Source organism: Gordionus sp. m RMFG-2023, chromosome 4 (assembly GCF_954871325.1).
Source record: "Gordionus sp. m RMFG-2023 chromosome 4, tfGorSpeb1-WG-v2, whole genome shotgun sequence".
Taxonomy (NCBI): Eukaryota; Metazoa; Nematomorpha; class Gordioida; order Chordodea; family Parachordodidae; genus Gordionus; species Gordionus sp. m RMFG-2023.
In genome coordinates, this window is record NC_088778.1 from 15579530 (window position 1) to 15596130 (window position 16601).

The window sequence follows — 16601 nt, forward strand, 5'->3', positions numbered from 1 at the left end:
ATGTAATATTCTTTTTAATATAATTTATTAATAATTTTCTTTTTCACAATCTTCTTTGTAAATACATCTTTTATTGAGGAATTATATTGTAAATTTTATTAGATAAATAAACAATCTTTTAGGTGAAATCTTTTATAATTTTTTTAAAATTATCTATTTTTTGGGTAGGTCAATAAGTCGAAAGGCTCGCAAGGTTAAGTCGAAAGGCTTGGTAATACGAAAGGCTAAAAAATAATATTCAAAATAAAAATAACAAAGAAAATGTTTAATGAGATATTTGATTGATTTATTGCTTTTTTAGAGAAAAAATATTATTAATAACATTACAATAATATATAAAAAATATGGAAATTTTAAGATCTTTTCAATTTTTTTATTAATTCTTTGAAATAATTTGCGGTTTTAAAAATAATTTTATTATATTAATTTTTAAATTAATATTTTTTAATTAAATTAATATTTGGTTATGATTTTATATATTAAGTAAGTATAAATATATTGTAATTACTTGATAAAGAAGTAAATGAGAAACATAAATTTTTTTAAGGTATTTTTAATTTGAGAAAGCATCTAAGAGGGGAAAGGCTAACATCTTAAACGTAATTTTGAATATAATTATATCATTAAACTCCGAATTTAACCGCTTAGATGTATTTTTTTACGTTTCCGGTTCACGAAATAAATTTTTTGTTGCGAAAGACATTTAACGGGGAAAGGCTAACATTTTAAGAGTAATTTTGTAATATTTTATATCATTGAACTCAGAATTTAATTCTCTATCCAAAACCGCTTAGATGTATTTTTTTACGTTTCAGGTTCACGAAATAAATTTTTTGTCGCGAAAGACTTTTAACGGGGAAAGGCTAACATTTTAAGAGTAATTTTGAAAATATTTATATCATTGAACTCAGAATTTAATTCTCTATCCAAAACCGCTTAGATGTATTTTTTTACGTTTCCGGTTCACGAAATCTTGGTTGCATTCACACCTTGCTTATTTTGTAAAAACAATTTAATATTCTTTTTAAGATGCTGAGAACATAATAAATAGGTAGATTTTTCAAAAACTTGCTTTAAACTTTTAATTAAAGATAATTCTTCATCAGAGCCGAATATTAAATTATTAATATTTATTTTTTAAAAAAACGGATTTTAATTCAGAAAAAAATTTAAAAAAGGTAGTGGTATCCGAATCAGCATGTAAAAAAATTGGGCCTAAAAATATAGGAAAATCCCCAGTTTTAGCTCTTCTGACACATTTATGCTTAAAAACTAAAGATGTAACATAAAGATCGCCAAGATTAAAAGTTTTATCAATACCTATAATGCACTGATTATCAAATAAGCACATGAATTTTAAATTTTTAATCATAAAAGAAGTGTATAATATTAAAGAAGGAACTCTATCTTTATCATGTATAATTACCTGGATAAATGGGTGGGTATGAATTTGATTAATAATTTCTAAAATATTATCAGCAATTAGGATAAATTTTATTGGATAAATTAATTTTATTTTTAATTTTGTAAATTTGTTTAATATTTCTTGGTGTATTAAAAATATCATTATTTCTTATTAATTCATTATACATAAATCTAGTAGATTTAAGCATTTTAATAGAATTTTTAATATTATCAATTACACTAACTGGAGTGCTAATATAAGAAATCTGATTTTTTTAAGTTACCATGACTAGCAGGCCCTGGGTAAGTCCCTATATATTCGACAAGAAAACAATTATAAAAAACTAAGATGATTCTTTCATTGGATAAATATAACTTATTTTTCTTTTAAAATTTTTAGAAGCCTTTAAAACACTGTAGTATCCGTAAAATTGCTATTTTATTTTCATCTGGGCTTGGTATGAAAATTCGTTTATTTTCGCATTTAGTATCTTTAAAAAATTCATTATTCTTATAAATTAAAGGTCCTATAGTATGATTTTTTTCAAGAATATAATAAGATTTAAGTAATGGAGATTTATAACCAGTCCAAGGCCCACAATCATCAAAAAATTTATTAGATTTATTATTTTTATTGATTAAATAAAATTTATTATCTTTACAACCTCCAGGAATATTTGATAAAATATTTTTTGGATTCTTTAAAATATTTATTGCATCTAATACATTTAAAAATTTACCATAATTTTCATTATCAAATATTATTTGATCTTTATTTAAATTTAAAATGTTATTCGAAAATTTTTCTATAGATAGGTCATAATTATTTATTTTTTTATTTTTTAAAAAATTATCGCTTAAGTTTTCATTAAAAAAATCATTATCAAACTCATCTCCAGTACCATTAATATTTTCATCTGTAACAAAAGAAACATTTTTTATATCATTTATGAGTAAAGAAATTGTTGAATCTAAATCATAATTGCCCAAATTATCATCAATTATTTCACAAGATATATTACGAGTCGACTCAGAAACATTTTGTATATTATTTTTGGGTAAAGCATTTGTTGAATCTAAATCATAATTGTTAAAATTATTATCTACACAAGACTTACCATTAATATTTTCAACAATAACAAAAGAAACATTTTTTTATCATTTATGGGTAAAGAAATTGTTGAATCTAAATCATAATTGCCCAAATTATCATCAATTATTTCACAAGATATATTATGAGTCGACTCAGAAACATTTTGTATATCATTGATGGGTAAAGAAATTGTTGAATCGAAATCATAATTGCTAAAATTATTATCTACACAAGACATACTATTAATATTTTCATCAATAACAAAAGAAACATTTTTTATATCATTTATGGGTAAAGAAATTGTTGAATCTAAATCATAATTGCCCAAATTATCATCAATTATTTCACAAGATATATTATGAGTCGACTCAGAAACATTTTGTATATCATTGATGGGTAAAGAAATTGTTGAATCTAAATCATAATTGCTAAAATTATTATCTACACAAGACATACCATTAATATTTTCATCTATAACAAAAGAAACATTTTTTATATCATTTATTGGTAAAGAAATTGTTGAATCTAAAAAATTGCCCAAATTATCAGCTATTATTTCACAAGATATATTATGAGTGGACTTATCTATAATAAAGGAATAATTATCTATATCATTGTAAATAAAGGAATAATTATCTATATCATTGTAAATAAAGGAATAATTATCTATATCATTGTAAATAAAGGAATAATTATCTATATCATTGTAAATATTAACTCTCTTATTCTCTAGATCATTAAAAGGCGGTTGGGCCGATGAAATTGGCTTTAACAGAGCAAAATGATTAAATGTATCATTTAATTTATAATGTTTAGAGCAACTAGATTAATATTAATTTACATGGTGTTTGTTTTCTAACACCACGCCCATATATTTTCATTGTATATGGGTTTTCCATTAAAACATTGCCATTTACAGGAGGATAAAAAGTACAAATCGGAAATTGCAGCACTTATAGCGTATAAATGCATTGACTCGGCCCAACCTCCTACTCTTAAAATATCACTTAATAAATTTTGATAACTACTTATAATAATATAATTACTAATAATCATTTCATACTTCGGGTCTTTGGTGTCGTATATATATCTAAAAAGAATCATTTCTATTCTGGCCATAAGTCTGATATATAGATGATACTTTTCGTCTCCAAAAATACCCAACGACACAGCTCTATATGCACAAATAACATCAGAATCAACCTTTTATAAATAAAATTTATAATAACATGAGTAATATAATATATAAACAATAAATTATATTTATTTTTGATTTTAATAGCTAATAATGGCGATTTAAAATATTTGGTTTTAGGCCCGAATTTGAAAAAATTTTCAGGCCCAGCCAGGGTGTTTTTTTAAAAAAAATTTTGGACCCGGCCCGGGTATGTTTAAAAAATTAAAGGCCGGGCCTGCAAGTCTCTGAAAAACATGCCTATGAAATACACTGAAAGTAGATTGAATGATTTGGATCTTTTGAATATTCATAGGCATTTAACACCAAGCAAGGATAGATAATTGAAAAATTAGCTCAAAACATACAAAATACAATTATTCCTAAGAAACTATTTGTGTATTAATTTATATTTCTAACATTTAAATTTTTTATACTTTATAAATTTTAAAGGCTCAAAAAATTCAAATTTCAATTTTGGGTCATTTAAGTGATTCATATCGTGATTATATTCACTTTATATTTTATAATTCACATTTATTTTATAGTTTTTCAATGCCGGTTTATATATATAATTTTTTTGTAATTCATATTAATTTAAAATTGTGTATTAGAAAAGTTATTAGTCCTAATAAATTTATGTTTATTTTTTTTAATTAACAATAATATTTCTTAAAAACTTTTATTATCCCCTCTCCCCCAGACTAACTTCCTGCGCGCGCCTTGTCATACAAATTATAAAATATTACCTTCAAAGGATTATACCGCGTAAGTATCTGAGCTTGTGTCAATCTTAAGATCTCTTCAGCTGTTGTATCTAGTGTGCCAGTAAATTCGGGGAAATGATGGGGTAGAGACTCTCCATAAGCCGATAATTTAGTTAGTATAGCATTGGCATTATCCTTTGTTGGACATCTACTTAATCTTAAAGAAATGATGAAAATTTTAAAAACCCATAAACCTGGAGTTAATCATAAGTGGTAGAAAGAGTATATATTTACCCAATCTCAAGGCTTACATAATATTATTTGGATAAAATATTAATCGGGTAATTTTTAAAAATCGACCTAAATCCATTTAAAAAAATTGAGTTTAAGAAAAAAAATTATTATTTAAAAAGAATATACCCTATTATAACACTAACCCCGGCTCCCTATTCAGGAATTCTATTTTTCTGAACAACCCCCCCCCCCCCTCATCCCCTTGAAAAATTAATCTTTCTAAGCTTATAGGTATATCGACCATTATCATATTTATATAACATATTTTTATCAAAAATAGTAATAAATATTTATTATATATAAAATTAATCTTACCTATTAATTAATATTTTGATGTTTTCCATATTAATTTATAGGAATAGTAAATTTTTAGGTGAGCCAGTTATGGAATAGTAGAAGAAGGAAAATGGAGTTGAAATTATTTTATTTGTTTTCAAATTTATAGGAATAGTAAATTTTTAGGTGAGCCAGTTATGGAATATTAGAAGATGGAAAATGGAGTCGAAATTATTTTATTTGTTTTTATATTTTTTTGTTTTTAAATTTATAGTTTTTATTGTAGGAATTAAATAAAAAAACATTTTTTTCAGAGGGATAATAATTAATCTTTCTTTCTTTCTTTCTTATGAATGAATTTTTATGTCGGTATTTTGTAAGGAAGTAAATAAAAAATATCATCAACAATTTAGAAAAGCTAAAAAATTATAATAAACAAATATTTAAAAGGATTTTCAAAAAATTTTACAGAATAATTGAGAAGGAATTTCAATAATCGCATATACGATTATCAAAAAGAGAAATAAATTTATCACAAAGGGGATATTTGTGTTAAGACCAAAAGCACTCAATGATGGTTGCCTTCACGTGGCTAAGAGCGGAAACAGAAAATATTTGTAATTTAAATATTTTATGACTAAAAATCGAGAAAATTTACAGATTATAATTAATAAAACAATTTAATTCGGATAGAAATCAAAAATTTAGAAAATTTAAAGAATTTTAAAAAATTAATAAACAAAAAGATAGGATTTTAAAAATATTATCTTCTAGATTAAAAAAAATCTCTTACTAGGTGATTTCTCAAATTGCAGAAGAAATTCATCATGTTGGTGGATATTTGCCTAAAGAGGTCTAAGCAGGTTAAGTTAAAAATCATGGGAGTCGACAGATTATGTATCTCTTGCACTTAGTTATTAAAAAATGAATAGAATAAGGCTAAATATTGCATATATATAGTAAGCATATAATATGAACCGGAAACGTAAAAAAATACATCTAAGCGGTTTTGGATAGAGAATTAAATTCTGAGTTCAATGATATAAATATATTCAAAATTACTTTTAAAATGTTAGCCTTTCCCCTATAAATGTCTTTCGCGACAAAAAATTTATTTTGTGAACCGGAAACGTAAAAAAATACATCTAAGCGGTTAAATTCTGAGTTTAATGATATAATTATATTCAAAATTACGTTTAAGATGTTAGCCTTTCCCCTCTTAAATGCTTTCTCAAATTAAAAATACCTTAAAAAATTTATGTTTTTCATTTACTTCTTACAATATATTTATACTTACTTAATATATAAAATCATAACCAAATATTAATTTAATTAAAAAATAAATTAATATAATAAAATTAATTTTTAAAAACCGCAAATTATTTCAAAGAATTAATAAAAAAATTGAAAAGATCTTAAAATTTCCATATTTTTAATATATTATAATGTTATTATAATATTTTTTCTCTAAAAAAATCAAATATCTCATTAATCATTTTCTTTGCGCAAGGTCTAAAAGTCGAAAGGCTGCATGATACGAAAGGCTAAAAAATAATATTGAAAATAAAAATAACAAAGAAAATGATTAATGTGTAATTTGATTGATTTATTGCTTTTTTTACGAGAAAAATATTTTAATAATATTACATTATAATATATTAAAAAAATGGAAATTTTAAGATCTTTTCAATTTTTTTATTAATTCTTTGAAATAAATTGCGGTTTTAATTTTATTTAATTTTATTAATTTTTAATTTATATTTTTAATTAAATTATATTTATTTATTTAAAAAAAATGGAATATAATATATTAAAAAAATAGAAATTTTAAGATCTTTTCAATTTTTTTATTAATTCTTTGAAATAAATTGCGGTTTTATTTTTATTTTTATTTAATTTTTATTTTTAATTAAATTATATTTGGTTATTTTAAAAAAATGGATTATAATATTTCAATTTTTTTATTAATTCTTTGAAATAAATTGCGATTATAATTTTATTTAATTTCATTAATTTTTAATTTATTTAATTAAATTATATTTGGTTATTTTAAAATAATGGAATTTTTAAAATTATATGTATATTCTATTTAAGTTTTTTTTCAAAACTAAATTGATAGTAAGTATAACGATATTGTGAGTACTGGATTAGGGAAAAGGCTAACATCTTATATGCAATTTTGAATATTTTTATATCATTATACTCAGAATTAAATTTCCTAATTCTTAAATATGTCTTTTTGAATCAGAATAAATTTTTATCAAACTGATTTTTATATATCGGTTCAAAAAATAAATTTTAAAAATTTTTTTGTGGTAAAAACGTTGGAAGGGAAAAGGCTAACATCATATATGCAATTTTGAATATTTTTATATCATTCTACTCAGAATTAAATTTCCTATCCAATTATGCTTAGATGTATTTTTTTACGTTTCCGGTTCAAAAAATAACATTTTTGTCGCGAAAACGTTCGAAGGGAAAAGGCTAACATCTTAAGTTTAATTTTATAAATTTTTATATCATTGAACTCAGAATTAAATTTCCTATCTAAATATGCTTTGATGTATTTTTTTACGATATCGGTTCAAAAAAAAATTTATAAAATTAAACTTAAGATGTTAGCCTTTTCCCTTCGAACGTTTTCGCGACAAAAATGTTATTTTTTGAACCGGAAACGTAAAAAAATACATCTAAGCATAATTGGATAGGAAATTTAATTCTGAGTAGAATGATATAAAAATATTCAAAATTGCATATAAGATGTTAGCCTTTTCCCTTCCAACGTTTTTACCACAGAAAAATTTTTAAAATTTATTTTTTGAACCGATATCGTAAAAAAATACATCAAAGCATATTTAGATAGGAAATTCAATTCTGAGTTCAATGATATAAAAATTTATAAAATTAAACTTAAGATGTAAGCCTTTTCCCTTCGAACGTTTTCGCGACAAAAATGTTATTTTTTGAACCGGAAACGTAAAAAAATACATCTAAGCATAATTGGATAGGAAATTTAATTCTGAGTAGAATGATATAAAAATATTCAAAATTGCATATAAGATGTTAGCCTTTTCCTTCCAACGTTTTTACACAACCACAAAAAAATTATTAAAATTTATTTTTTGAACCGATAACGTAAAAAATTACATCAAAGCATATTTAGATAGGAAATTTAATTCTGAGTTAAATGATATAAAAATTTATAAAATTAAACTTAAGATGTTAGCCTTTTCCCTTCGAACGTTTTCGCGACAAAAATGTTATTTTTTGAACCGGAAACGTAAAAAAATACATCTAAGCATAATTGGATAGGAAATTTAATTCTGAGTAGAATGATATAAAAATATTCAAAATTGCATATAAGATGTTAGCCTTTTCCCTTCCAACGTTTTTACCACAAAAAAATTTTTAAAATTTATTTTTTGAACCGATATCGTAAAAAAATACATCAAAGCATATTTAGATAGGAAATTTAATTCTGAGTTCAATGATATAAAAATTTAAAAAATTAAACTTAAGATGTTAGCCTTTTCCCTTCGAACGTTTTCGCGACAAAAATGTTATTTTTTGAACCGGAAACGTAAAAAAATACATCTAAGCATAATTGGATAGGAAATTTAATTCTGAGTAGAATGATATAAAAATATTTAAAATTGCATATAAGATGTTAGCCTTTTCCCTTCCAACGTTTTTACCACAAAAAAATTATTAAAATTTATTTTTTGAACCGATAACGTAAAAAAATACATCAAAGCATATTTAGATAGGAAATTTAATTCTGAGTTCAATGATATAAAAATTTATAAAATTAAACTTAAGATGTTAGCCTTTTCCCTTCGAACGTTTTCGCGACAAAAATGTTATTTTTTGAACCGGAAACGTAAAAAAATACATCTAAGCATAATTGGATAGGAAATTTAATTCTGAGTAGAATGATATAAAAATATTCAAAATTGCATATATGATGTTAGCCTTTTCCCTTCCAACGTTTTTACCACAAAAAAATTTTTAAAATTTATTTTTTGAACCAATAACGTGAAAAAATACATCAAAGCATATTTAGATAGGAAATTTAATTCTGAGTATAATGATATAAAAATATTCAAAATTGCATATAAGATGTTAGCCTTTTCCCTAATCCAGTACTCACAATATCGTTATACTTACTATCAATTTAGTTTTGAAAAAAAACTTAAATAGAATATACATATAATTTTAAAAATTCCATTATTTTAAAATAACCAAATATAATTTAATTAAATAAATTAAAAATTAATGAAATTAAATAAAATTATAATCGCAATTTATTTCAAAGAATTAATAAAAAAATTGAAATATTATAATCCATTTTTTTAAAATAACCAAATATAATTTAATTAAAAATAAAAATTAAATAAAAATAAAAAAAATAAAACCGCTATTTATTTCAAAGAATTAATAAAAAAATTGAAAAGATCTTAAAATTTCTATTTTTTTAATATATTATATTCCATTTTTTTTAAATAAATAAATATAATTTAATTAAAAATATAAATTAAAAATTAATAAAATTAAATAAAATTAAAACCGCAATTTATTTCAAAGAATTAATAAAAAAATTGAAAAGATCTTAAAATTTCCATTTTTTTAATATATTATAATGTAATATTATTAAAATACTTTTCTCGTAAAAAAAGCAATAAATCAATCAAATTACACATTAATCATTTTCTTTGTTATTTTTATTTTCAATATTATTTTTTAGCCTTTCGTATCATGCAGCCTTTCGAATTATAGACCTACCCTTTTCTTTGTTATTTTTATATTCAATATTATTTTTTAGCCTTTCGTATTACCAAGCCTTTTACTTTTAGACCTTGCGCTATTTTTTATTAAATGATGTGGATTTTATGAAACTTTTCTGATGTTATTTTATATGATCTTTTTAAGGATAATATTTTAATGTGACAATTGTCATAATCGTTATTTAATAAGTTTTTTGAATTTTTTTGAAGAAAATATGTTAAAATAAGTATTAATAACATGTGTAAATATAAATTTAGTGAAGATGTACCATAGAAAAGTGACAATTGTCATAATCGTTATTTTATAAGTTTTTTGAATTTTTTTGAAGAAAATATGTTAATAAAGTATTGATAACATGTTTGATGTACCATAGAAAATTGATAATTGTCATAATCGTTATTTTTAAAGTTTTTTGAATTTTTTTGACGAAAATATGTTAAAATAAGTATTAATGTGTAAATATAAATTTAGTGAAGATGTACCAATGAAAAGTAACAATTGCCATAATCGTTATTTTTAAAGTTTTTTGAATTTTTTTAACGAAAATATGTTAAAATAAGTTAAATAAAAATTTAGTGAAGATGTACCAATGAAATATGACAATTGTCATAATCATTATTTTTAAAGTTTTTTGAATTTTTTAGACGAAAATATGTTAAAATAAGTATTAATAACATGTGTAAATATAAATTTAGTGAAGATGTACCAATGAAAAGTGACAATTGTAATAATCGTTATTTTTAAAGTTTTTTGAATTTTTTTGACGAAAATATGTTAAAATAAGTATTAATAAGATGTTTAAATAAAAATTTAGTGAAGATGTACCAATGAAATATGACAATTGCCATATCGTTATTTTTGAAGATTTTTGAATTTTTTTGAATAAAATATGTTAAAATAAGTATTGATATCATGTTTAAATAAAATTTAGTGAAGATGTACCGTAGAAAAGTGACAATTGTCATAATCGTTATTTTTAAAGTTTTTTGAATTTTATTGACAAAAATATTTTAAAATAGGTATTGATAACATGTTTAAATAAAAATTTAGTGAAGATGTACTCTAGATAATCGACAATTGTCATAATCGTTATTTTTAAAGTTTTTTTGATTTTTCTTGACAAAATATTAATAACATGTGTAAATATAAATTTAGTGAAGATGTACCAATGAAAACTGACAATTGTCATAATCGTTAATTTTAAAGTTTTTTGAATTTTTCTGACGAAAATATGTTAAAATAAGTATTAATAAGATGTTTAAATAAAAATTTACTGAAGATGTACCATAGAAAAGTGACAATTGTCATAATCGTTATTTTTAAAGTTTTTTGAATTTTTTTGACGAAAGTATGTTAAAATAAGTATTGAACAAGAATAAATACCATAGAATAAATTGTGTGTGATTGTATTGCATAAAGGAGGAATATTGAACAAGAATAATACTATAGAATAAATTGTGTGTGATTGTATTGCATAATTAAGGAGGAATGATATGGTTACACAAAAGAAAACAAGTGGTCTTTTTTATTTAATAATATGGTTATACAAAAGAAAACAAGTGGTCTTTTTTATTTAATAATATGGTTATACAAAAGAAAACAAGTGGTATTAGAAAATGAAAATATATATCAATATATATGTTTAATCGCCTTGAGATGTATTTATATACATGTTAATTTCATTGAATAAAAAATAATATATGAACAAATTTAAATATACAATTACAACAAATTGAATAAGCGAAATATTTAAGAAGTATTTAAATATACAATGAATTACAACAAATTAAGCGAACATGCAACATGCACCACCTCCAAAAAAAATATATAAAAAAATTTAAGTCTTGTAAAAACAACATGGTACAAAAAATGGGGAAGGAAAGAACTCGTTTGGATGGAGGTAACTCTTATAATGTTAAATGAGTAATATGGTTAATATTTAATGTTACAATAATGGTTTCATTATTAAAATAATACCCAATACTTACATTAAGATTAACAAGGAATTATATAAAAATTAATATATATATGGGGATAGTAGGAACTACAATTGGGAAGGGGGAATTATTGTCATTATTTCCTAATATTGGAATATAATAAACAATTACAATTGGAAAGGGGAATTATTGTCATTATTTCCTTATCTTGGAATATAATAAAATATTACATTTGGGAGGGGAATTATTGTCATTATTTCCTTATTTTGGAATATAATAAACAATTACAATTGGGAAGGGGGAATTATTGTCATTATTTCCTTTTTTTGGAATATAATAAACAATTACATTTGGTAGGGGGAATTATTGTCATTGTCATTATTAACAATGTAACTTATTAATCATAATTATAATAACTAGGAAAAATGGAATATGTATGATGCTTTAATATTTGTAACCAACAATATAAAAGTTAAAAAAATATAATGCAATATATTCCTATTGATAATTTCTAATGTGATCAATATGAACAAAGAGAAATTATCATCTACCTGAATTTCTCAAATGACGTTACTAATTCTCCCAACGACAATCCCCACACGCCATTCTTGATTGGAGCCCACTTTAATAAAGACAGAGTTGCCTAATGTTAATTCTCTGAAATTTATTCTTTTTACATTGGGTCTATTATCACAGTCATCGTCTTTTAAAAAACTCCATTTCCATCTTAACTCCTTTCCGAATAATCTAAAAGCAGGTGATGACTTAGTAATCGCAGGTTTCGTGTTGCGATAATTTAACAACACATCTTCCAAAATGTCATCCCAACCTCCTAATTTATATATCATATTTTTTGCTGATCGTACAGCTCTTTCAGCCATACCATTTGACGCAGGATGGTATGCAGGAGTATATATATGTAGAATTCCCTTTTCTTTTAAAAAGTTATTAAAATCAACAGACCTAAAAGCTGGTCCATTATCTCATACCAATTCTACTGGATACCCAAATCTGGAAAATATATTATTTAATACCATAATGGTGGTAGTCGCATTAATGTTTTTCACCTTAATAATCTCTAACCAGCGAGAGAAAAGAGGTTTAGTAATGTTCACAGATAATTTTGAAAATCATTTAAGAAAACTTTTATTGAGCCCCCTGAGATTGTAAAGGCTGTGTCGTCCCTGGGTATTAACTAACAGTGGCCCCTACACTTTCTGAGTGAATGAAGCAGAATACCTCCCTGAAAAGTACCCTCACCCCCTCGAAAAAATGATAATTATTTTATGACACACATAAATTTCAAAAATAATTTTTATTGCATCAATTTTTAATATATAATATAAATAAAATGCAAAAAATATATACTTTATAAATATTATTTTTAAATTGATAATTTAGATAAATTAGGGGAAGAGAAAGCGAAAGAATTTATAATTTCATCAATATTTAATTGTCTAAATAAATTTTTTTCCATTGATAATATGGTTAAATTATTGAGAAATGAATCTTTCATGGTACTACGAAGTATTGTATTAATTAATTTAATTTTACTCATGACTCTTTTGGCAGTACATGAGGTTGTAAGAATGATTAATAAATATTTATATAAAATTCTTAAATTAGGGAAAGCAGAAAAATTTAAAAGTAGACAATAAGGTAAAATAAATGAATAGTTTTTCCAATCTGAATCGTAAGTCCCTGAATTATCATCATCATCAGAAGAAGCTAAATAATGTATTGGTAAAAATATTTTAATTAAATAAATTTACAATTCTCAGAATCTGACAAATCTTTAGATTCTTGAACCTCTAGGTCATGAGTAATAATTACATTCCCCATTTTGGCCATCTTGTAAATATTTCTAAACTTCTACATTTCTTCGAAAATTTGACTTGAATTTAAATTGTAAAATTCACAGATATCCTCGATATCTTCTTTAATAATTGATTTTTCTGCCATTCCCTTTGGCATAAATAATGATATGTAAAAATTTCATCGAATCATTATTAAATCTTTCGTTAAACTGCATATGTTGTTAAAATGTAATAAAGCTAAATTAATATTTATTACCAGTAGAAAGATAATAGGAATTTATTGTTCTACTTTATCAAATGTCTGCTCTGTGTCTGGAGCGTCTACATGAGCGGGAGGGGTAGGAACAATTTGCATCCTATTTTTTTGAGGGGGTAGGCTGCTTTAATGTGGGTAGGATAAATTTTTTGGGGGGTTATCTATTAAATTTTGAGATGAAATAGGACACAATTTTTTTCTGTAAAAATTAATACTTTTTTTATAGAATTATTATAATACAATTATTGACCAAATCTATATATTGCAAACAATCATACACATTGTTTTCCAAATCAACAAGCTCATAATGCCATAATAATTAATTCATTGTAAATAATGGAGGTTTTAATTAAATTTATTATCGAATTATTATAATACAATTATTGACCAAATCTATATATTGCAAACAATCATACACATTGTTTTCCAAATCAACAAGCTCATAATGCCATAATAATTAATTCATTGTAAATAATGGAGGTTTTAATTAAATTTATTATCTAAAAAATAAATTCTTTATATTCACAAAATATCGATAGTTGGTAGTAGAGATAGATTAATTTAAGTTATCCTTATAAATTCTCTGAAAAGAGTATCAATATAATTATAAAGGTGAAAATAATAATAAAGAGACACTGCCGCCGAAGCCAGCGGAATTTTTTAGGAGGGTATGCAAAGGTTTTTAAGGGCGTTTGCATCCAATGAAAATCCTGTCATGTAGACGCTGTGTGTCTGCCTATAAAAAATATATCAGAGATAAAAAGTAAGAGTAATTAAATGACCTCAGGTTCACTAATTTCTGATCATTATCAGAATCATCAGATTTTATATTTTCTTCTAACAAATTTTCTTTATTATTAGGACACTTTTAAATGATAATTATATTAATTAAAAAATTTTATTATACCAACAGCATTGAATTCCCAATTTTTACTTCTTTTTTAGTATATAATTAAATATTTAATAAAAAAATTACTTTGCTATTTTTCCAATTTTGAGTAACATTCTTAAAAGCTACTATTTCAAAGCTTTTCTTTATATCGTTAAAATTAGGCCCATATGTTTTTTTTCTAATGTGATCTATCCATTTATCATCTCTTATATTATGCAATTTGCAATTATTAATTAGGCATTTGTATTTTTTTTAATTAATATTTTTAGGCATATTTTAAAAGAATTCGGTACGAAACAGCAAAAACCAAAATACGTGATACATGTATATAGCGCATTCGCCCTCTAACGTTGAAAATACAACAGAGCAACGCTAGGTTTTCCTCATTTCCATCTAATTGGAATTTATTAATTTGGGGGAGAAAAAAATATGAGGAGCCCTCCACACGTTTGTGGGCAAGCCGCACGTACTTGTACGCACAACATTTCTAAGAAATGTTATTAAAACGTCTATAGGCTTAGAGGAAAAGAGCGGGACCAAAAAATAGCCTATACCCAAGAACTGCTTTTAAAATTAATTACTTTAAAGGTGGGAAGTGGATAATTTAACTTGAAAAGCTTTACTGTAAGTTTATTTATTTTAGAGGTAAAAAAGAAAAATACTTTCGAGAGGAATAAATCCACAAGAGAAATCGAGGAAGAAAAGTAAGAAAAAGGTATGTGAACTAGAGATCCCTAGGAACAAATTTCATCTGAAATATCTATCTTTGATGCGAAAGAGTTTTCTGATAGACCTTTTGCAATTATTAAGCTTTATAAATTGTTTCATGTTTACATTCAGCTCCATCACGTCTTTTATAGCTTTGTATTACCATAACGATTTATATTTAGTATACTGTTTCTCTTTATGTGTATATAACCAAACGATAGCATCATGTGCAAGGTTGTGATCTGAATTTCTTATATGGGCTAGGAACTGTATCCGATGTTTTTTTAACGTAATATTTATCGGAGTGTGGCTAGATTTCCTCCAGAGATTAGAGTTAGAGATGACTCTGGGATAAAAAATACCATTTATAGTTCTCAGACAATTATTAATAAAGGATTGAATACGTCTTAAGTCAGTCTTGTTAACTTCCCATATAACAGTAGAGTTGAATAGCCTCAACCTCGTAAAAACCGATATTTCCTTAGACTTCCAGATTTTCATGTATATATAGAACGCTCTTTTGGCTTTTTGCGTTCTAATCTTCATTTCCTCTTTACATTCCCCCTTGTTATTAAGCATCACACCCAGGTATTTGATATTATCTACTTTTTTGATAACGTTCCCGCCTAACAAAAGATTTTGGAGCGGTGGTGTATTTGGCGAGGAAAGAATAACCGTTTTATTGAAATTAATTTTTAAACCAACTCTGAGGCTTATGGTTTCGATAAGGTAGATCAGACTTAAAGTCTCAATAGCAAAAAATAAAAAACATTTCCATTTATGTATGACTCCACTAAAAAAATCATAAATTTAAATAATACATATTTTATTAAAATATTAATAATAATGCTATTATCTTATATTTTGATATAGTAAATATTTATTATATTTTTAATTAAATATATTATGTTTAATATTAATTTTTTAAAGATATTATAAAAATTATTTAATCTAGAGCAATAAATATGTATTAAATTTTTCCCATAATATAATATGTCTCTAAAACCTGTAATTAATAAGATATATAAAAATATCTTATTGATATATATTTCTTTTTAAAGTCACATCCTATAAGTAAAACTATCATAAAACTGAGAATTTAGGTTGTTTAATTATTTATATTTTAAATAATAACTCATTTACATTCACGATATATATAAACTATTTATATATTCCATAGAAGGATTCATCATTTTTATTTGCACTGGATAATATATAATATTATAATAAAACAATCATATAGAAACAGAATAAATAA

General features: G+C 23.8%; 1 protein-coding gene across 1 annotated transcript; it reads right to left on the reverse strand.

Moving 5' to 3' along the window:
* Positions 1–3072: 3072 nt before the first annotated feature.
* LOC135929154 (uncharacterized) lies at positions 3073–5091 on the reverse strand. Its single transcript, XM_065465675.1, has 4 exons — positions 4988–5091; positions 4421–4595; positions 3561–3700; positions 3073–3082 (listed from the first exon to the last, which is right to left on the reverse strand). The coding sequence occupies exons 1-4, from the start codon at positions 5014–5016 to the stop codon at positions 3079–3081; spliced, it is 348 nt and encodes a 115-aa protein (XP_065321747.1). The 5' UTR covers positions 5017–5091; the 3' UTR covers positions 3073–3078.
* Positions 5092–16601: the final 11510 nt, after the last annotated feature.

Coding starts and splice junctions, on each gene's coding strand:
- LOC135929154 (XM_065465675.1), bottom strand. CDS start 5,016: ATGGAAAACATCAAAATATTAATTAATAG. Junction 4,596..4,987: donor ATCAAAATATTAATTAATAG/GTAAGATTAATT, acceptor CATTTCTTTAAG/ATTAAGTAGATGTCCAACAA. Junction 3,701..4,420: donor CGCGGTATAATCCTTTGAAG/GTAATATTTTAT, acceptor TATTTATAAAAG/GTTGATTCTGATGTTATTTG.